This window comes from Caloenas nicobarica, chromosome 5 (assembly GCF_036013445.1).
Source record: "Caloenas nicobarica isolate bCalNic1 chromosome 5, bCalNic1.hap1, whole genome shotgun sequence".
NCBI lineage: Eukaryota > Metazoa > Chordata > Aves > Columbiformes > Columbidae > Caloenas > Caloenas nicobarica.
In genome coordinates this window covers 17361111-17383876 of record NC_088249.1, presented here as the reverse complement: position 1 = coordinate 17383876, position 22766 = coordinate 17361111, and the positions used below count along the sequence as shown (strand labels likewise).

Sequence of the window (22766 nt, the reverse complement as noted above, 5' to 3'; positions counted from 1 at the left end):
TCAGTGGCAAAGACATTTTCCTATTATTCTGACTCGTTTATGCAATGAGTGGCTAGAATAGAACTATTTTGGATTAAAACAAACAAACAAACAAAACCAAAAACAAACCAACCAACCACCAACAAAAAAAAAAACCAAACAAAAACCACCAAAAACACAACAAAAAAAATAAACTAAACATGTATTTTTAGAAAGATGCAAGTACACTTTAATCCACTGCTTTTCAGTTCGTTTTGTTCTATCCACCACAGAAAACAAGCCATGTACCATTTTTAACTATTTCTTAAGGGTAAAAATAAAATACCTACATGTAATACATGTTAGGAAATTAGAAAACTAGATTTTAGTAAATATGAGCCTCCTCTTAAATTTGAACAGCCTCTTTAGCTAGCAAAGCAATAGTGGCAGCTCTTCTCTCTGTTGTACAATTGCTTGATTTCATCACTTTATTGGATAAAATCACACTTAGGTTTTATTCCCAAATCAGTTTCTGTCTACACAGGAATCCCTATCTTCACATAACTGCTGTTTCAAACTGCACTCCTGTGACCACTTAAGGGAAGATGAAGATCAAGTGTTTTTCACATTGAGTTTACTGACACAGCAGAGTGCAGCAGCTGAGTTACATTTCTTTTTCAGTTGCTAAGTTCAGCCCTTTAAATAAATTCAATTATTACACAGAAAAAAACTTCGAATTTTCACTTTTTCTTCCCTCTCCCAATGTTCCTAGCTACCCACTGGTAATAAAAATTATTTTTATTATTTATAAACATAAATATTTTCCCCATTGCTATTTAAATGCATCTGGGACAAACAATGATGGTTGAATTTGAAGCATGGACAGTGTCATACTGCATTCAAGTATTTTCGTTGTTACCGTCAATATTTGCAGCTAAACATCTTGCCAGCTACGTTCTCAGGCCACCAGAGGGAGTCGAAAGCTACATGTAATTTCTGAAAGTTTCTAAACCAGCAGGCTACAGTATAAAACGTTAACAGAAATTGCTCTATGTTGTTAGTACTACGAGAAACGGGTAAGAAAAATGTAACAAATTAGAGGAATCCACAGAGATCACAACTTGCTGAGGATGAAGATAATGAAAAAATTTAGCAACCTCATCAGTTCCTTACTGTCCAGAGGTCAGAGAAATGTTTGTAATATAAATAAAGAAGTGTTCAGCAACTATTTTTGTTCTGTGTTGGGAAAGAATGGAAATCATGCATTTAAATCAGATTTTTTTCAATAACGTTAATAACTGAAGAGAAGTCTTAAAAATCAGTAGATCCAGAATTAGTACACAACAGTCCTAAAACAAAGGGTTTCCTCATCACGTCCCTCTGAATAGCTCACGGAATGCCAGAGGCACCTAGGAGGACACTGGCTTTGTGCTCATGTGCTGCAGGAAGGCAGAAGACAGTGGCAGAGTTCAGTCCACCCAGCCTGATGTGACCCTACGAGGAAAACCTGGAAATGTGCAGACAAGCTTACAATCTGAAGTTCCAAAACCAAGGCCCTTAGCAGAGAGGGGAGAAGGATATTTCCTAAGATCAGCTGGGGTGAAGTTCAGGAGATCTGTACTCCAAGTGGGCAGAAGCACTGAGAACTGGCAAAATGTGGCCCCAGGAACAGGACATTTTATACCCTGCTCTACACAGGATGTCAGATAGGAAATTGCAGACATTTCCCTAAAATCCTTGCTGCATCGTGCAGTGGTAGCCTACGAAACACCAGGCATCACTAAGAAGGCTACTGAGAAGAAAGCAGTGAGCATCATTCTGCCGTTCTGTAAACCATGGCACGCCTGCATCTGGAGTGCTGCGTGCATTCCTGGCCTCACTGGTTTGACTCAGCAGGATATTTCTTATGTTTTTGCAATATTCAGTCAGCTTTACACACTGCAACTTAATTTATCTGGCCCTGCTCAACCTTTCAGAATTCTATTGCCTAACACTTGCTCTCATTGGCAGAAAGACAAATTCTGCTTGTGCCTTCTGAGATTCTCCAGAAATCAAAGTTTTTCCTCTTCATATACTCCACTACGTCATAGCTCCTTTCTATGAAAAGTTCAACTAGATATTTCCTGGGAAGATTAGGACTAAGCCACAGTTCATTTAAAACACAATAACATGACCAAAGACATTTCTGAAAGGTCTGGCATTTGCCTGAAACCACAGAATGGATCATTTCCAGTCTACTTCACTGTCCTGGTGAGCATTCTACCTATCAGCGCAGACCAGGTAACAACAGAACATATGTGCTTTTTTTAGCTGCTTGATAAATACTGAAGTAGAAAGCAATAATGTTACTGTGACTACAATTGGTTGGGGACAGATGTGAACTATTGTTCTCTGGGCTTTATCTATCTTCGGTTCACAAAGATGATTCATGAACAAAGTTTCTGGGGAATAACTGCCAGCTTGCAGCCTGGGTCCAAGTGCAGGCTCTTGAAAATCTGAAGTTTCACATCTGTAGGACACAGCAGATTTTTCCGGCATGCTTCCAACATAAACTTACTTCAAAGTGTAAAAGGCAAATCAGGCAGATCAAACACCTGTTGTCCAGCGTATGCTTAGATCCAAGTTTGAAGGTGCTATTTGAGTTTGTACCTTTTGGGTTGCACTCATTCTCAAAAAAAAAAAATTTTATTCCTTTTTTTTTAGTATTTTTAAAACTGTTCCTTTTGTACTTCAAATGCTATTCATACTGTTTATCAAATGTAACAGTTGTCTGAAGAGTAAGATACCTATTCATTGACCAGTGTATTTTAAGCTAGATACTTCTACACTTCTGATAAAGGGAAGGGTTTGTTGCGTAGCCTTCCTTCCTATTTTTATTCTTTTTATATATTGAATATTTGACTCTACAGTTCTTTGGAGCAAAAAGATGCATGCGTTGCAGAAAGATAAGAGAAATCAAAGAGGTAAGAGGGTTAACATAAATAGAAAGCTCAGGAAAGGAACAAAACTAAGCATAAAATATGGGAGTAAAAATGAATAGTAATTAAAAACCAAACCAAGAAAACCACAAACAAAACCTGCGCAACCTACTTTAACCCACTTAACCCAAATGCATGGTAGAAGAATGTCAGATTCTTTAGGTATACTGATAGTATTATACCATGGGACTTAAAACATATACATATATTGACACATTTTTCTCCAAAACCTAGCTCCTGACAGGGCTGGAGTTCAGCAATAGCTCAAATACCAGAAGTCTGTTTTAGAGACTTGTTCAGATATTTCTCCCAAACTGCCATGAAGTTGTGCATAACGCAACAGCCAACAAACAGCCTCAGTTACTAGCTACAAAACTGCCTTTACCCAGGTATTATCTGCCTAGCAGTTATATGTTCAGCTTACTTTGTTTTAATTCTTCTGTGAGAAGAGTTCCCAGCCAGGAACAAAGGACACACAGGTCACCAGCTATCCAAGGGGAATACCCCCACTGCTGCTCTGTGCTGTGCACAGCTCTGGCAAGAATCTCCCCTGAGGGAATCCAGGGTTGACTTGGTAATAATGACACAAGGTACTTCTCCAGATTGCTTTGCATTAACTTTGAAGCCACCACAGTGGTTAACCACACAATTTAGGGTAACAAAAAAAAAATCTCTTCCTATTTCTGAACACCATGGCCTGGAGAAGAAAACAAGCTGACCAAAGATTAAAACCTTCATTACATTTATCATTCCAACACAGCTCAAGAACCTGATTTGCCAAACACCGTTCATTCCCTGGTGGTTATAGCAAGTAAGGGGAAGTACCTCCAAGACAGAAGCCCCAACAACAGGTTTTCATAAACCTGTGGCCAACAACAGGCTGGGCTTACCAGCCTCCAGATCAGCATGGTTAGGCTTTAGCAGTTCTAGAGACGGGAGCATTCAGCCAGCATCTCATTCTGCAAATCTTCAATAAGTGCTGAGCAGTCTTCCAGGAAACAGCTTTCTTGTATTTCTTCCACCACTGCATTCACAAAACGATTCTCTCTTCTAGTGCTTTTCCACATGCAAAACCAGAACTCCAGCCTCATTCATTTTCTGTATATCCTGATACTGGGTAAAATAAACCATTTCAATTACTTATCTTGCTTTTTGCTAAACTTCTGCCATAAGGTTTTGCACTTTGTCCATGTGACTAAGAATTTGAGAGATGCGCATGCTTGTCAGGAAAAAAAAAAACCACAACAACAAAAAAACCCCAACTTCACTGTAATCTGTTGAAAACTGGTATACAGTGAGTTAAGGAAATCAATGTCCATGCTGCTGCCTTTAACATTTGATAGTGGCACCATTTCCCTCCAAGAAAAAAGTTGATGGGTGAATCTGTGGTTGTTTGGGTTTTTTTGTTTGCTTTTTCTCTCAAAGATTTTAAGATGAAAAGCAATGGTGTGCAACCCGAATGTCCTGCACATTACAGTGAGGCAAAGCGCTCAGCATTCCCTTCTTGCCATTTGTGGTTAGTAGGTCAAGAGAGGTTCTCCTCCCCCTCTACTCTGCCCTGGTGAGACCACATCTGGAATATTGTGTCCAGTTCTGGGCCCCTCAGTTCCAGAAGGACAGGGAACTGCTGGAGAGAGTCCAGCGCAGGGCCACAAAGATGATGAAGGGAGTGGAGCATCTCCCTTATGAGGAAAGGCTGAGGGAGCTGGGTCTCTTTAGCTTGGAGGAGACTGAAGGGTGACCTCATTAATGTTTATAAATATATAAAGGGTGAGTGTCAGGAGGATGGAGCCAGGCTCTTCTCGGTGACAACCAATGGTAAGACAAAGGGCAATGGGTACAAACTGGAACACAGGAGGTGCCACTTAAATATGAGAAGAAACTTCTTCTCGGTGAGGGTGACGGAACACTGGAACAGGCTGCCCAGGGAGGTTGTGGAGTCTCCATCTCTGGAGACATTCAAAACGCGCCTGGATACATTCCTGTGTAACCTCATCTGGGTGTTCCTGCTCCGGCAGGGGGATTGGACTAGATGATCTTTCGAGGTCCCTTCCAATCCCTGACATTCTGTGATTCTGTGTGATTTCTTTCCATCTTCCCCCTCCCTGCCCACACCGACACAAGAAACAACATGCCCTGTTCCACTTGCTGCAAATGAACAGAATGTCAGAATCTGTCACCAATTCATTTTTTGCCTTTACAGCTTCAGAGGTAAAGGCAGAAATTGCAGATTCTCTCTTCTACTGGGACTTCAGCAAAAGATATTTTTTTCTGACAGGAAGTATTTTGCATGTTTCTTTCTCTACGGGTGAAGACATCAGTACAGGAAAGATATCTGTAAGCATCAAAATTTGCTGCAGTAGCGTCTTAAGACTACCAAGGTTGAATGCCAATGCCAAGCTTTTATTCATTTTTGTAATCCAGATGTAGGTTAAGATTAAAGGCCTGTTCTCACTTTGGCGTTTAAGGAGATCTCAATTTTTCCTTTTTATCTGACAGCTTTAAAATTGAATTAAGTGACCTTCCAGAGCTGCAGATGGACTGAGATGGCAATGCATATTAAATAGAACAACACTTGAACTTAAAAGCAGCAAGGATATAGCACCTTGAGTTCTAATTTGTACAATCACCAGACAGCGGGATCCTGCTCCCTCCAGTAGGCAGAGCTTCGATGGAGTATTATGCACAGCTGAGCTATATCTTCAAAGGATGAGAACTCATTAAGGAGACACCTGAGAAAAGCTTTGAGGTACTTGCTGCTTTTGTGAATTAATTTAGTTTCTCTTCTCCACCGTATATTGTTTTTAAAGGAAAAAAGGATACATACTGTTATTAATGAGTAAGCTTATACAGACAATATGATACTATGGCCTAGTCACCTCTGTCAGTGTAACCTGGAGACAAACCTTGAGCACTGTCCCCTCTTTGCATCATCATCTTTAAATACACCTTCCCGCCCGTTTCTTCTCAATTTGCTGCAATTCCAAAGCCTAGTTTACACTCGAAAGCTTCTTTAGCATAGCTGAATGTGTCACACAAAATCACACCTATAGCTAACGTAAAATGTACTTGGGTAGATGTAGTTGTATCAGCAAATATCAGTAATATATATGTATATTTTGAACTAAACTAGCTAAAAATACCTTTCCCAGAAGACTCCTTTTGGTTATTCAAAAGGTCTTAGCCTGAATACTTAACGTTTTTCTCTTACGAAAATAAACATTTGGTCACAGTCATACTAAGACATATTTAAAAAAAAAAAAAGGAAAGTCGCGTGAACATAAATGAGATACCAATTTTAAGATCTGAAGCTTGATTTGTTGACAAAGTAAAATTACCTTTGTACTAAGAAAAATGCAGCTAGTTTGCAAGTAGTTTGCAGTTTCATCTGTGATAGGTTTTGAGCAGCTTCTGAGCAATTAGAATTCTGTTTTTCTCTGCTTTATTGTTGGCATTTCAAAGGATGTTAGCAGACTTCTGCAGGAATTTTGTTAATACAGATCGGTTGCCAATTTTTAAGTGTTTTTACGTGTGAATAGAATGGGTTCCTTTCTGCTTCTGAATAAAGCTTAGTTTTCAAAAATTACAGCATTATACCATATTTGGTTTTGCAGTGCTTCATTACTACTTTACTTTGGATTAACTGTGAAATCAATCCAGTGTTGACCAAAATGCTGTAATTAAGTTAACAGAACATTCTTATTTCCCTGTCTCTGCTGACTGAGAGGTGATACAAACACTAGAACCAAGAAAAGGGTAGAGCATGTGGCCAGAAGAAAGGATCAGGAACGGCCCTGTGGGTGACAGTAAGCTGTCAGAGCGGCTCATACCATCTCATCTACCTACACACTTACCATTGATTCCCAAACAGATGCAGGCTTCCCTTTCCATCACGCAGAACATGAATTCTGTCAAAATACATGGGTTTTCTTCAAATTTACATTATTGCAGGTGTCTTACATTTCTCCGCTCTTGATGCTTCTGGGCACAACAAACAAGACTGCTCCAGTTGGTCTATGTAATTGAAAGCATCACTTTATTTATGAGTGCAGACTACAGGAATCATCCTCAGTTTTCTTTTCAACATAGGTGTTCTGAACATCCAGAATCTATTGAACAAGTGATATATAAAAATGTGGGATGGCGGGCGAGCGCTAGCCAACAGCTCTGCATTTCTTACTTTTTACAGAATCCAGTGCCCTATGGGTCAAAGGAGCAAATTGAGAAGTGTTTCTCACAGGCAGACAAAGATCAAAGAACTTTTATCTCTTTACAGCAGACACAGCCATGTCGTTTCCTGTTCTCTCAATCCAGAATACTCAGTCAACTACCTCAACCGAAGGAAGGCAATGTCATGTTTCACAACGTAAAAATCAGTGCTGAGAAAGACTGTCATATATGGGGGAAAAAGAATGAAGACCTCCAGCTTGGTAAAAACACCTGAAACAATACTTGAGAAATAACGAAAAATTCCAACTGAAGACCAAAATGTCATATAAAGATACACATATGTGTGTAGACACACGCAGATACTCACAGACCTGCAGAGCTAGGAAATGTGTTTATGCTGGGTAACTGGCAAGAAAGTTTGCAATTTGGTGTCAGTGAATAATAAATACACATGGAGATAGCAAGGGGAGAAATTTACCCCTGAAAACATTTTCCCAGAAGCCTCTCATCTCTGGCTTCCCATAACCACCTTCTTCTGTGGTAGCCCCCTTGTCTGGTCCTCTGAATCTGTGTGAGTCAAGACCTCATTTTTAAGTACAGGTTCTCTTAAACAAGGCATATTACTGTAAATTGACATGCAATACAGCATGTATCTACATACATGCACATAATACATGCACATATTAAAAATGTAAGACACTTGTGCAACACTTCATCACAACCAATAAACATACATCATCATTCTGTGTATATTTTCTGCCAAGAATTATTCTGTTCCTGGGTGAGCACTAGCGAACATGAGTGTGCATGTGTCATTACATTGTTCAGAAAAGCAGCCATGGAAAAGGGCTGAGAAAATACGTACATCAGCAATGCCAACTCGAAGTCTCAATCTATGCTGATGCAATAGTGTGTTTTTATGTTACCTACCCCAAACTGTTTAGTAAAGCATTTTAGTAAAGCTTTTTTCATGGCAGTAAACAATACATATGCCAAATGCACTGCCTCTTCTATTAAGAAACAATAAATATTTCAACTGCTTTACTTATATAAAAGCGTAGAAATTTCACTAAGCCAGAGGAACAGTAAGTCATGTTACTTCCTTTGTACTCCTCTAAATCCTTTAGCAGAATTACCTCTTAATTACTAATATTTATGTTTCTAAAAGTATTACAAAGAAATAGCTTTACAGAATATCGAGTACTTTAAAGATTAGATTAATAGCCACACTAGTTATTGAAATCTTTACTGATAAGAAATTCGATTTTTCAAACAAACCTGCCCACAATATTGCTGACTGCATTACATTTCTGACAGTAGAGAGATATCATTACTAGACATTAAAGTTGCTTGACGCATAGCAGCACTGTGAAGGAAACTTAATCTGAGTATAAACATAATTTACAGTTTAACACCTCTTTACCAAGGCAATATGAAGTATTTATAGTACTAATGAAGACTGGCTTACACACTTCAGATTTGAAACAGTTGTGAAAAATTTGGCCCATGGTCTTTGTATGACCTAGAGTGAAGGCTGGGCAACAGATGAAGCTGAGACAACACAGTTCTGCCAAGAGTAATTATTCTCCTGCAGGGACGCCTGATCAAGAAGTGAACCTGCTCTTGAGCTGCCTAGTTTGCAACTCAGTTTTATCAACGTAAACGGAGATCAGCAGCTGCTTATGTAAAGACGTTAATCTAAAAATTCAGACAGCTTAGTGTCAAACACACCTCCTCAAGAGTTGTTACCTGGAGGCAGCACAAAGTCAGAGGCGCTAAACATTTCAGCTACATCAGGTAACTGGTTCAAAACAAACGCAAGGCGACATCTAAATGTACCTACCCCTGACAAAAATAATTACCCCGGTTTTAGATTTTTATTTAATAACTATTGTTAGAGCACAAGGAGGACACAGAAACACTAATCTGTAAAACTTGTCTTTGATACCAGTGATGTATTCTAATAATCTTAGTCCCACAACCATCTCAAAACCTGTGTGAAAAAAACTCTGACATTACCTCTGGCATTTAGCATCTTGTGCATTCTTTTTTTGTTTTATCAGTTTGTCAAGCACCAGTTTAAATTTCCCAACAGGGAAATAACTGTACTGTGATCCTAATAAGAAGTTATTTCACCTGGGTCACAACATTTCAAAACTACCCGCTATCCAAAAGTTTCTTACACTTAAACAAAATCACACCAAAAAGTGCTGTTTTGTTGTCCTGAAGACAACAAATTCCAAAAACTCCTCAAAGTGCAAACTTTACAAGTAACCTGTTCTCCAGCCTCTGAATTTACTAGTACTGTCTGCATAACAAGTATTAATGGTGGATTGTTTGTTGTATTTACAGCAAGTTTATTGGGGAGAGGGAAAGTATTCTTTTACAAATGAGCCATGTTGACTATTGAGATTACTTCCAAAGAGAGCATTCAGAAAGCAAACCTGAATATATTACATTGACAATTATTTTTCAGTATTTTAACATCGGCCACTTAAAATTGGTTGTGTTATTATTACATCTTTAAATACACTACTTCTACATAAACAGTGCAAATCTCAATATTCACATCAACCTGAAATTAATGCTGCAATTACTGTTGACATTCACATCAAGAAAGTAGTAAACTATTTCACATGAGCAATTCCAAAACCTCAGAATGCCATTATTAATATTAAAGAAACACAGAACAAACATGTTGGGCTTCAAAGCCTTGTTTTGATACACATGATCCCTGTAAACATGGATGTATTGTATTTGTCAATACTGATATCTGATACAAGTCTATAAATAAAACCACTGATATAAACAATTCCTACAACGTTTTTTGCATAGGGTTTGGAGGTTACTTTAGGATAGAGCAAGCTGTTAACAAAATCCCTTAGTCAATTAATTGTCTTCCATCACACAAATTTAGGCATAGGATTAACTTTACACAAGGAGTCTCTGACCTCAGTGGGAACTTACAGATGTAAGCATTTGCAAAACTGGAGTCAGCTTTAGCACTTAAGTTATCCCTAGTCGTTGAGAATACGAGCAATAAAAGAGCTCTCCATAAATTTATAAAATATGCTGATTTAAAAGTTTATGCTGATGTTTCTGTAAGTCACATTTATGATTCCGAACAGTTATGTACATACTATACTATCACAGTAGGAAATACTTCACTGTAGAACACCACAGTGAACAAGTTGTGAAGCACAGTGTTTGATATAATTTCCCTTTAGTATTCCCAGTGCATAAGTTGTTAACATCTACACTACACAAGGTGCCCAGGTCTAGTATTTGTTATATACAATGTATAAGCAAGATAGAAAGAGCTTTGCAGTTTAAAGGAATGAAAACAGGGGGTAATATACAGGGATTCACTCCCGCGAAGTACAGAATTCTCCTTCACAACGACCACAACCACCAAATACAGCGGATTTCAGGTCATTCAACCCAGTAAAACAGTGCTCAGCACCTTGTAGGAAAAGAGATCTGAGTGCACTTTATTAGAAAACATCTCCTTTTGATGTTACAAAGTGCAAAAAAGAAAACATATTCTAATATTTTACAGTCACTATTAAACTGCCGTATTTGCACGATGCAAAATTCAAATAACTTGGTATACATTTTGTATGGACCCTATAATAACAAATGTTGAAACTGGAGTTCTTGCATCTTCAAAAAAATCTTCGTATTTTAAGTTATTGTGTAAATATAAAAAAGAAAAGATAAATTATAATTAATTCTTGAGATAGATATTTTAACATGTGACCATTTGCCAAAGCATTCAATATGAAATTTCAGTTTCTCTTATAGCATTACATTTTAGAATCTGTAAAACATTTTAAAAGTTAATAACTTCAAAAAGTAGAAATAAAGATTATTCTATCACAGTACTAGACATCTCACTTTATCTGACATCTTTTACCCTAGATGCCTCTAAAAAAATTAAATAAATTAAAAAAATAATCTAGGATTTATATTCTCAGTTGTTTAAAACGAGATATAGGGAGTTACTTTTTAAAACAACGTCAGTTCCACGACACTTCATTTTGCTCTTAAAATTCAAATAAATGGAATAGAATGTAACCACAAATTTAAAAGGCCTTAAAATACTATACTGCTTTGGTGCATTGTACCAATGATACCTTACACACATGAAGAATCAAATTCTATGACATTCTTCATGCAGCTGGGTAAAACCAGAAGATCCAATAGTTCTGTGTGTGTTAGAAAGCTTTCCTTTCTTTGAACGGTGGGGAAGAAACCGTGAGGAAGATTCTGACACTGAGAAATAGTCTTCCTCCACGCTGTACCACGAGCAGCATAGCTCCTTACCTTGAGCTTGACTGCACACTAGTAATTTAGCCCTAAGAGAGTATAATGTTGGTTGTATATTAGTATTATACCATATCCAGTGATACCAAACTTAACGCTAAAAAGAAATGTTCCGAAACATAAACCTAAAAAGTTATGATTGAAAATACATTTTTAAAGCGACAGACATTCCTGTAGCCTGTAAGCCACAGAGAACAAGGGTGCGAGACAACAACATAGGTACTACCAAGTTTATAACCACTTAAATCTTCAAGACAGGATATTCTCTGCTTTTCAGTCAGAGAATTGGAAGATGGTTTCTGGGTTATTGCTGTCTGTAGGGTTTGTTGGCTGCAGTGTCTTTGTAGGTGTAGTTTTACCGTGAGAATGAGAGGAAGAAGAATGTGAACTTTCACTGGAGCTGCTACGTGTCTCTGTGCTTGTACTTGTTTTTTTCATTTTCCTTCTCTTTGCAAGAGGTGCCTTGTCAACATTCTGGAGACAAAATCCTTCCCTTTTGTACTTGTTAAAGGCCTGTTTAAAAATAAAAGGTAATTCTAAGCTTTTCAAGAGGTTTAAGACATTTTATGGCTCATAGCTTATTAAGAATGTTCTATGGTAAGTCATAAGGTAAACTGTAATCTCTTGACAGATCCCTACTAATTCTCACTTGTAGCTGTAACAACTTCACTAGCCTTTAAATTTAGTGGCACTTAAGAGCCACTATATAGCATTATTAATTGGCATCTTCTCTTCCTTGTTCTTTTTCACTTAGAAATATTTTTTATTAAGCCTTAAACCTATTTAAGACTACATTTTCAGAAACTAAGTTAAATTACAGTTCTTCTTTCAACCCAAATTAATTTGCATTATCAGTGCCTCTCCAAGTACCAGCTCCTCTTACTTAGTAATACCTCTCTTCTTGGTAATAAGCATCTACAAGTATTTTGGCATAAATCTGCTCAATTTCAGTTTATTCTCTGCAGAAGGGATCATGAGAATCAACACTATGTTTGTATAATACAGCTGGAAGTTCAAATGTTTTTGTAAACATACAATGGTAGACAAGCAAGTCCATTAAAAAAAGTTTCCATTATATTAAAAACATGAACTCTATACATTCTAGAAATTTCACCTCGATTTTAAAACAATAAGGACAAAACGTCAAACCGTTACTTAAATAAAAAGTTTCTTCTCTTTTTTATAAAAGTTTGAAGACCGTTTAATAGCTTTCTCTAAGAAACAGAGTATTTATAATAGCTATTTCATGAACAGCTGCCTCTCATTCCTCGGAATCCCATTAGCATAAATGTCTTCGACAAATTTATTCTTGCCCCATCATTCATGTTTTCACTGTATTCAACCATAGATGTTAGGTACGGAGAAAAAAAAATTGCAGCTATAAGCAATCACTGAATTATAAGGACACATATTTACGTATTTTTAATTAAGAGGAAACATACAAAAATCTAGATCAACATATTACAAAATTTAGCACGACATAAGATTTCTTGGAACTTACATGAAAAGTGGCTTTGACATATGTGTGCACTGCAGCTCCTGAAGAGCCTAAGTTATCAGGAGTCATTAGCGGGTTGGATGACAGCTGGCTGCCATCCTGAAGCCATTCGTTGTATCTCAGGCTGGACATCTTAATTCTTTTGTTTGGATCCACTGTTAGAAGTCCTGATAGAAATATATTACATTCACTTAAATTGTGAGCTATTTATCTTCTTTTAATAGAAAAATCAATTATTTTTAAGAAAATCTCATGCATTGCTTTGGTAAGTAAGTCCCGACAATATTTATCCAAGGTTATGCCGATATTTATCCTAGATAAGGCTCACACAATGTTATACTATCATCCTCTCCAGAAGAATCACTAAATGAAAGAAATTGGTGTTTAACTGTTTGATAACTAACATCTCTTCTCCATAAACTCAGAAGTACCGAATGACATCTCCACTTAAAAACTGTCTAGGACAAAGTTCAAAAGAGTAAGCCTCAGATTCTCTGCATAATCCACTGAAGTCTGACTCTGGAGATGCCTACATTTTGGCAGAAAAATTCCTTATAAGCTGGCTTCTAGAGAAACTCAGAATTCCATCTTAGTAGAATTAAGACTGGTGTCTAGATCATCCTGAAAACATAATTAGATGGTCAAAAGCTTAAGGGGAGTCAAAGCATGGCAAATGTGAATTAAGTGGCTCAGAAATACATTCAAAAACAGTCCAAGGAAAAGTTGATAGTAATTATTTTGTGCAAAAGCTCAGCTTTTAAAACATTTATCTTACAACCTGGTGTTTTTACAAAAGCAAAAACAACATAAAAGAAAAACTTTGCTTTTAAATGTGTTTTAAAAGAGTGACTTCGCTTTTTCTGAAGTTCTTCAGCTACTTCTAACTCCATTAACCTTCTATGAGCATCTCACTACGCTAGAAAGCTCTCTGCTAGGCATACAAGCAATTTGGAACGCCGTTCTGATGTGTCCACCTTTACCCATAACTTGAATTAGAGGTCAGTACATAGCTCAAGCTGCAGATCCTACTCTTGTTAGGTTAAGCACTCTGATGCTTATCACAACATTCAGATATTGTATGGCGCTCTAAATTTTATCTTTTGAAATAAAAATACAAGGCGCGTGAAATATTTGCAAATACATACCCTGAATTAACTCTTTAGCCTCTTCAGAAACATTTTTCCAAGCTTCTCCTTCAAAGGAAAATTCTCCCTTTTTAATTTTCTTCATAATTTCCAAAGCACTTGTACACGTTAAACTTTTGTCTTGAGACTGAAATGGTACCTGTCCTGACAGCATTGTGTACTGTCACAAGAACAAAAGTAGTATTAACAAACAGCGTATTTATTGACAACCTTATTACTATAATAAATATGGAGTGCTGCTGTTTGCTTCACCAGCATTATGCAATAAAACTTGGACTAGCATAACTTCAAGGCCACGGAAAATTTAAAATATGCCAAGGCTTTCTCTGGAGTCCTTGTTAGAAAAAACATTTGTATGTTTCAGAAAACTACAAACAAAACACAATGGTATTTCTACCCAGTTTATATCTATTGAAATTAATTTTCTGCAAATCAGAATGCAGATTTGTTTTCTGAATTCATAATGTAGGAAGATTACTTGGATGCTTGTAAAATCTCCTGACAATAATACATCTTTTTAAAATTGAGACTGTATCAAGTATTTTTTTCTATTCCCAGAAATGTTGAATTTAATTTACTGCTTAGGAAAAAAAAAATCTCCACCCCTGGAAAACATCTGTCTTCAAAACCTATGATTTAGGCAGCAGTATTTTTACCTCACTTGAATTCAGCTTCTACCCAATTCAAGTCTGAAACTGTGTCAAATCCTTTGCATTTGAACAAAAAGTAAATACATACAATAAAGTTACAATAAAAACCCTTGATCACTCACCAAAATGACTCCCAAACTCCACAGATCACAAGATTCATCATAACCATTGTGATTCAAGAGCTCTGGGGCAGCATAATGAAGAGTAAAACATGGAGTCTTAAGAGGCTGATTATCAGGTGGTTTTAAACGAGCAAAGCCAAAATCAATTATTTTTATTTCTGAATTATCAGTTTCATCTGTAAACAATAAATTCTGAAAAGCAAAGACAAAATCAATACCAGCACTGAGTAGAAAATTGGTTAGAATACTTAATAGTTTGGGTTTTTTCCCCTACATTTATTATTACAGAAAACTTCCCATTATCTAGAGAAAAGTAGAATTGAGAGAGAGTGGGGAAAAAAAAATGGAAAAGTAGAACTAACAGTACTCTGGGATTTAAGAAAATGTGCTGTGTTTACCTGCCTCCTGTATATCTGCAAGGCAGGACAGTTCTGTCTGAGACTATTAATGAGAACGGGTATTCAGCAGAGAACAGCGGGGAAAACAATTTGGGGAACACTGAAGAATCTCTGGTCCTCAAGTGGTAACACACTGAAGCCAGGTTGCCGTGAGCACAATCAGGCAAAAGAATAATTTGAAAGTGAGGATGGAGGACTAGAAAGCGCACCAATAGCTCAGCATTGTCCTCACTGCCGTCTGGCGTGGATCTCAAAGTCAGTATGGACATGTTTTCTGGAAGAGACCTGGGACCAACAGCGTTCAAGCACTGAAGGTCGCACAGGAGTCCAACCTCCAACCACCGGCCTACTCCTTACACCAAGGTAAAGAAACTTCGGTGCAGCAGCCCCTGAGAATTCCAGCCTCACAGACTGGAACGCGGCATCTCAGACTTGAAGACAGACAAGTTTTTATCGGTTTGGAAGAAGATTTAAGACAACCTGCTCTTCTTCTCCCTGAGTGTTTAAATTTGTCAGGAAAGATACAAGAGTGAAACTAAGTCTTAGGAGAACTGGCTGAGGCCAAGATGAATTATAAAATATTTCTACTCCCCCCTTGAACTGCTGAGAGAAGAGAGGAGAGCAGAATTTTGCTGTTGCCTTTGCTGTTTAATCTATGCAATGCTAGAAAATGTCTCAACATTAGAAATCCTATAGTCCTATGAGATTTTGTAATACAAAAGGTGAACGACTCAACACAAAGTCAAACTCATTAAGAAGGGGAAAAAATGATTGCTAGACTGCAAGCAGATCAATAAGGAGAACCTGAGAGCATTCATTATGGATAAAAGAGAATAGCTGATACAAAACAGTATTTTTTGCATTCTGTACTGCTGCTGTAGCTTAATGCACAATCAGAAAAGTCAGTTTTCCATATTAAAATGTTGTGTAAAATGGATCTGAAGAAAGCCTAATTTCAGCAAAAATATTAACATGATAAGCATAGGTGATTAATACAATTGCCTTTTTTTTCTACAGTGATGTTATATAGCCAACAAGTAAATAAATAACTGCAGTAACATTGATTTGAAAATATATCCTTTCTTATGACAAAAATGAGATTGGTTTTGTACAGAAAGAAAGCTGCAGTCTAAATGTCATAAGCTGGGTTCAGACTACTTTGCTGAATAGGTAAATGAAGTGTGTTTCACAAAAATCCATACTTAAAGCTATATTCTACATGTATTTTAAGGGTATATAAACAACATTATCAACATTGGTGTGGTTTTTTCTAACACTTTTACAACACAGTTTACAGACTAATGATCACAGAAACAGTCGTCAAATCCTCTACTGAGAGGTTCCAAATGGTCAAACATGCTACACAAATTCTTTGTTTCTGTGAATTTTCTGTTTTCTATGGAGTACTTATCCTCTATTTTGCAGAACAATATATGTGATCTAATTATTGTTGCTGAAACAGAAGAGCCTGCCAGTCCATGCAACAATTAAAAGCCTCATCCTTAGTGACTTGTAACCAGCCATATTTTTTAAAATAGACTTCTCAGTATGCATTAGATGTCAAAGTTGAACATCAAACAAATCTGCTTGGAATTGTTAGCAAAGCAACAAAATTTCCTATTATATCTTTTTACAGAATGGTGAACGAACCACATCTATATTGGGAAGCCTGCATATCCCATACTAAGTTCATGCCTGAACCTAAAATAGTAACTTTCAAAACAACAAGCAGGAAGGAGACAGGCTGCTGAAGTCCAACCTTGTGGAGGCAATGCATTCTGCAAGCTGTCTGCTAACCCTTCATTACTTGGACTTCCCAGACTTCTGTTCTTGAACATGATGTGGAATTGAAGACTGCCTCATTTACCATGCAGCTGAAGCACTGCTTTACAGAATCTAGCCTTTATATTCAAGATGGTAATAAGACTAAAATGATGAGAATAGGAAGAGAGAAAGGATTTCTGGGTTTTGTCCTTTGAATAATGACTTCTTTCAAAAGCTGTTTTCTTTCCTTTATGATTTCAGCAGAGAAACCTTTTTCAAAAGTCACAGTTTCAACGGACACCTTAGAATTTCACAACAGCCCTTCTTTATAAAATTGTTTAATTTGTACCGAGACTCCAGTACAGAGATGTTTTCAAACACATATATTTCGGACTGATTTTCAAAACCAGTTTAATACCAACACCTATCTGATTTCTTTATCTGTTGAACTGGAATTACTATAAAAGAAGTAAGTTTGTAATATACCAGAAGGTATGTTATAAAAGGATGAAACATCAGTAGGAATGGTAGATCATTTTAGACTCCAGGTACAAAAAGAATAGCTATTTCCTGAGGTATGATGACTGTAATCACCAACACAATATAACATCCTTACTGGATGAACTAACATCTATCGACACTGTTCTTGGGCTAAAGAAAACTAACACATATCCAAGCCTGTTGTTGGGAAAGAAAAAGGAGCCAATATTGGCTCCAGGAAGCAGAACAAAGCCAGAGGTCACCCTTAACATAGTAAACTGAATTGTCTGGAAGGCAAGATGTTGTTGCATAATAAAAATACCTAAACAAGTAATTATTGAAAGATACATATTAAATAAATTGTTTCTTTTGGGAAACCACTAAACTCACTGAACTCAAGCCACACATCTTGATTAGCTGGCTGCATTAGCTTATGGTTCATTTTGTGTTTAATTGGGAGAGAAGACAGCACAAGGGTATCACAACCACCCTGAAAAGAAGCTCTGCTGAGGGAATTAAGATCAAACAAAAGGTAGAAATGTGGAGGCAAAGTACCCAAGCAACCTAGCTCTGCTTGTGAACTGTTTCATACAATAAATACATACTTTAACCACTAGTAAAAACTGTCCCCAAGTAGGAGAAGAATGTTCTTGAACAAGAGTTTAAATTGCTTACAAAATTAAAAATATTTCCTAACAGTTACTTTTACTTGTGAAGATAATATCTACAGAATTTGCTAAGCGATAGCATTTTATTATAGAAGTAGAAAAATCTGTAATAAAAGCTGGAGAAATATGCCACATTCCAGATTTTTAATCACTTAATGACTAAACATACATAAGCAAGTCACTGTACCTCAGGTTTCAGATCTCTATGGACTACTCCTACATCGTGCATATGGCTCACTGCTGAAACAAGTCTGCGCATAATATGACTGGCTTCAGTCTCACTGAAATGTTTCTTTTTCTGAATGCGTTCAAGCAATTCTCCTCCTTTCAGCAATTCCATTACTAGAAATGTGTGAAGCTGAAACAATAAAGAAAAATATGGGAGGTTAGAAATGTAACATTACAAACCAACATGCATTCAGGAGCTAGGTGCTATTCTGATAGGTTCTCAAAGTTTGAAGAAATAAAACTGCTGCTCATAACAATTTGGAAGGTCAACAAGAAGCACCAAATTGCAAATCAGATGACATTTTTCCCATCAATCTCATTGAGACTGAACAATGTTATGTCTTCCCCATGTTCACCTGCATTTATTTGCAAAAACACTGTGCCTCCATGTAAATGGATTAATTTGTAGGGAGATGAAATGCCTTTCTTTAGGCTAAAAAAATAAAGCTGGAAAAAGCCAGACTTTTGCTGTTTAAGCCTGTTCTGATGCAGAGATACATTTCTATTAACATACATAGGGAGTTAGCCATTCAATGCTACCAAATCCTTAAAAAACACCCTGAAACTTTATTGCGAAATCAAAGAATACCGAGAATTTCTTCTGATTTCACGGCCTGCAGAGTAGTAGTCAAAGCAACTCTATCATTAGAATCACGATAGACATTTTCCCAAATATTAAAGAGTATTTTTTTTTAAATTAAGAAAGTAATGGTTGTTTAGATGGTTGTTCTTTTCAAGAAAATCAATTAGTGACTTCCTTGATTATAAGACATTAGCACACAATCAATGGCAATTCAAATGACTTGCTATTAAAAAACCAGCAGACTTCTCAGGACAGGAAAGTGAGGTTAGCATTCTCAATGGGCAATGGATGTAGGCACGCGATGGCTTCTAGCATTTCCTTCTCTGAATGACAGTAACAAAAGTAACATTTGCAGGCAAAGAAAGTAAGTTCTAGGAAGAGGTAAAAAAATGAAATTCAAAGAAATAGTCAAAACCAGAAGGTGCACAGCATTTAGATCAAGAAACAGAGCCATGCAGAAAGACACTTAGAACAAACAAGGTGTCTACTAGTCTCCTTGCTAGCAGTGCTTGTCAGATATCCTACACTGAAAAACTTTCTTTTTGTCTTGGGAATAGTTGACAGGAAAGTTGGAAAGGATGAAGAGACTTTTCTCTACTAGAAAGCGTCTGGCTCACCAAAAAATACTGCAACCCAATACTTTATGGTCAGATCAATAATGAAAAATTTGATCAGACCAATACCAGAGCAAGTTAAAGTGTGAAACTTCTTTCTTTTCAAGACAAACTGCAGAAATGTCAAAACTAGAAAATTTTTATCAGTTCTGGTCTTAAGAATATTTTGCATGAGTAATGTGGAAGATAACACCTGGGAGCTACCAGGAGCAACTGAAAATGCCATGGGCTGGCTGGCTGAGAGGAGCCTACTCAGTTGCAGAGCAATCTAAAGAACTTTTTTTTTAGATATTCCTGAGTATAGCCATTTTACTTAAAGGAAAGGGGGAAAAAAGTGTCCTGTACTGTACATAAACGCAAAAAAAAAAAAAAAGGTTTCCTTATCATTAAAAATTACAGTACAGATTTTTCATCCTCTGCTCATTTTAGAAGTGCTCCACATGAGCACTCTGCTGCTCCTTGTACAAACAGCATGATGGGGATAGACTGGGATACATGGGGAGGCAAGAGAGCCCACGTTCCACTACAAAATCATAGGCTAGAATCGCAGAGAAGCTTAGGTTGGAAGGGACCTCTGCAGGACATCTGGTCCAAACCCCCAGTCCAAACCAGGGCCAGCCTCCAAGTCAGATCAAATTATGGCTTATTACATGCTGTGGAGCTTGCACTACACTAAGAAAAAGACAACTAAGGTATCTAAATAAACCCTAAGCTGATCTCAATATATTTTCAAATAGAGGCTCTGCTTTCATATCTAACAATTCAGCAAGCTATTTGGTTATCTCCATTAAGTTACTAATGTGTAAGCAAAAAATCTAAGATATGTAATCTTCATATGCAAGATTTCCAAATTATTTCACAAATATTATTTTAAGATTCATGACAACACCAAGATGACTAGCTACCTCAGTATCACAGGTATGGAAACTGGGCAACGAATATACAGACAGTTAACAAAGTAGACCAAGGACAGAACCAGAACTCTATTTCTTCCAAATACTTCTTTGATTTCCTAGAGTAACTGCAAGTTCCCTTGAATGCAGAACTCCTGCTTCATTTTCTACACTGACTGGACAAAAGCCCTATGAAAAACAGTTGCTTCCCCAGTAACAGTATGCATAACTCCTAAAACTTCTTGGGAAAACACATGGCAAATGCTGATGACAGTTTCTTCAAAATACCTGGTCATGAAAAACTTCATGTAACTTCACTACATTCGGGTGTGCTTCGCAGAGTTTCAGCGCTGTTATTTCTCTCTGGGTGTTGGCTTCCATTCTGGAAAAATGGAGCAGTCATTTTTGTACCAATTTTACCGAGCAAATTGCACATTCAAAGCGTTACACCTATTTTTTTAATTGCTTGCAATCCAGATTTTTTGATATTACAACCACTTGAAAACAATTCAAAGTATATTCAAAGTAAGCTGAGCAAAACTCTCCAAGTTAGGACATTAAAAAAACCACACACAAATCAAACAATGTTTTTGATGCACCTGCAAGTTGCTACAGCAAAATCTGAAATTACAGAATAGCTTATATCTAAAACAAACCTTTCCCTAAGTCCAGGGCAATTTGACTTCACCTCTGTTCCTATAAATACTTGTTACTTCAGCTTTATGTTGAAGACTAAAATTATTGGCCCAATCCTTTTCCATTCTTATAGGAGACAAGTATTTCCAAAGCTGGATGGGAACAGTGAGCTCCTACTAGAAGAAAGAGTAACATCATCTATATATGGACTGTGTTATATAAATGAAATCCTAAACAGGCCATTGTAAAAGTCCGAAATGGAAGAGACAAGAAGAGACTAACTCCGGAGCAAAAATCATCGCACAAATTCTCTTCGACGTACTGAAATCTATAGCCAAAAAAAGTGAACAGAGTGATCATCATAAAAACTACGTGAATGGGGACAGAGCAGAACATTTTCTTTTCCACTAAATACGTATGTTGATTTATTTTGGGTAAATAATGCCTGAAAAATTTTGCCAAAACTCTGTCCAAGAAAGGCTAATCCCATACGGACTTAGAGAATGGCAGAATTTCTCTCACCACACGTGCTCTTCATTTTTGGTTGCATTTTTTTTTCCCTAATTAGGACCAGAATTGTGATGAGAATTTTGTGCAAGAGAGTTCTTTTTTTCTGCAGGCTTCATATAATCAACAAGTAAACTAAGCTGTTCTACCTGCATCTCTGCTGATGATTTTGTTTACACTGAAAGTGATTCCAGTTCCTTAAGAAATTAAAAAACCTGACTCAGATAGTCTTTCCCCTATAAACTACTATCAGGAGACAGATGAAAAAGGTGAACACAAACCTTTGAAATTTGTGCGCAGACTCTTCTGAGAATTTCCCCTCTAGAAATAGTTACCATCTTGGATTTTAAACAAACAATACCATGAAAAACAAATGGGAAGCTCTAAAACAGTCATTCAAGCAAGTTTACAGGACTCTACTGTTTCACTGGCCTTCAGACACACAGATAAACCTCAAATTGTTGGAGGCAGGCTCAGCACTACTAATAAAGCAACACCACAGAGGAACTCTTGATCTGAGCTTTCACCTCAAGTACCATGAGAAAGTTTGCCTAGGTGTAGGATTCACTTTTTTGGCACCTTTGATGGGTAGGAGCGAAAGACTGTCTGACTTTGAGGCAAAGAAGTTACTAGAAACCTATTATCCTTTTTGTTTTAGCAAGGGTTACTAATGTGGTCTTCAGAGCAATATTATTTACAGTTTAACAGTTTCTTATTCAAGGCTGGTTTGTGTCCAGCCAGAGTGTGGGTTTATTGCTGCCTCTAAATACTACACAAACATGCTCAGAGTCTGCTCACAGCCTGCGATCCTAAAAAGATCTCTGTATACAGACCACTTCTTATCTTCATTTAGCCTGGTCCACCACGATGAAGGAGAAAGAGCAAAAGAATTCGTAATATCATTTAGGAACATAATTACTAAAAGTTTAGTTCTATGGGAAAAGTCAATACTAGTTTGCTCACTGTTATCCAGAAACAAGAAATCCATTAGCTTAAGATGAGATGAGAGTATTGATCTGCAGCTCTGCATGCACCACAGAAATTTTGAACGTAGACACAAGGCAAAGATTTCCAGGTTAAAATAGCCAATGTAGGTGTCTACTGCAATAAAACCTGCCTAAGGTCTCATTATAATGAGTGAAATTCTA

At 37.1% G+C, this 22766-nt stretch overlaps 1 protein-coding gene across 4 annotated transcripts in view; it reads right to left on the bottom strand.

Moving 5' to 3' along the window:
• Window positions 1-6989: 6989 nt before the first annotated feature.
• Window positions 6990-22766, bottom strand: part of RPS6KA5 (ribosomal protein S6 kinase A5) — an 85799-nt gene continuing 70022 nt past the window's right edge. For all 4 annotated transcript variants that reach the window (XM_065635291.1, XM_065635292.1, XM_065635294.1 and 1 more), the window contains 6 exons: window positions 20764-20857; window positions 18345-18515; window positions 14848-15039; window positions 14076-14235; window positions 12934-13097; window positions 6990-11945 (listed from right to left, as the gene is read on the bottom strand). In XM_065635291.1, coding sequence (XP_065491363.1) covers window positions 11706-11945; window positions 12934-13097; window positions 14076-14235; window positions 14848-15039; window positions 18345-18515; window positions 20764-20857 — 1021 coding nt within the window. In that variant the 3' untranslated portion in view covers window positions 6990-11705. The remainder of the gene's footprint in view (window positions 11946-12933; window positions 13098-14075; window positions 14236-14847; window positions 15040-18344; window positions 18516-20763; window positions 20858-22766) is intronic.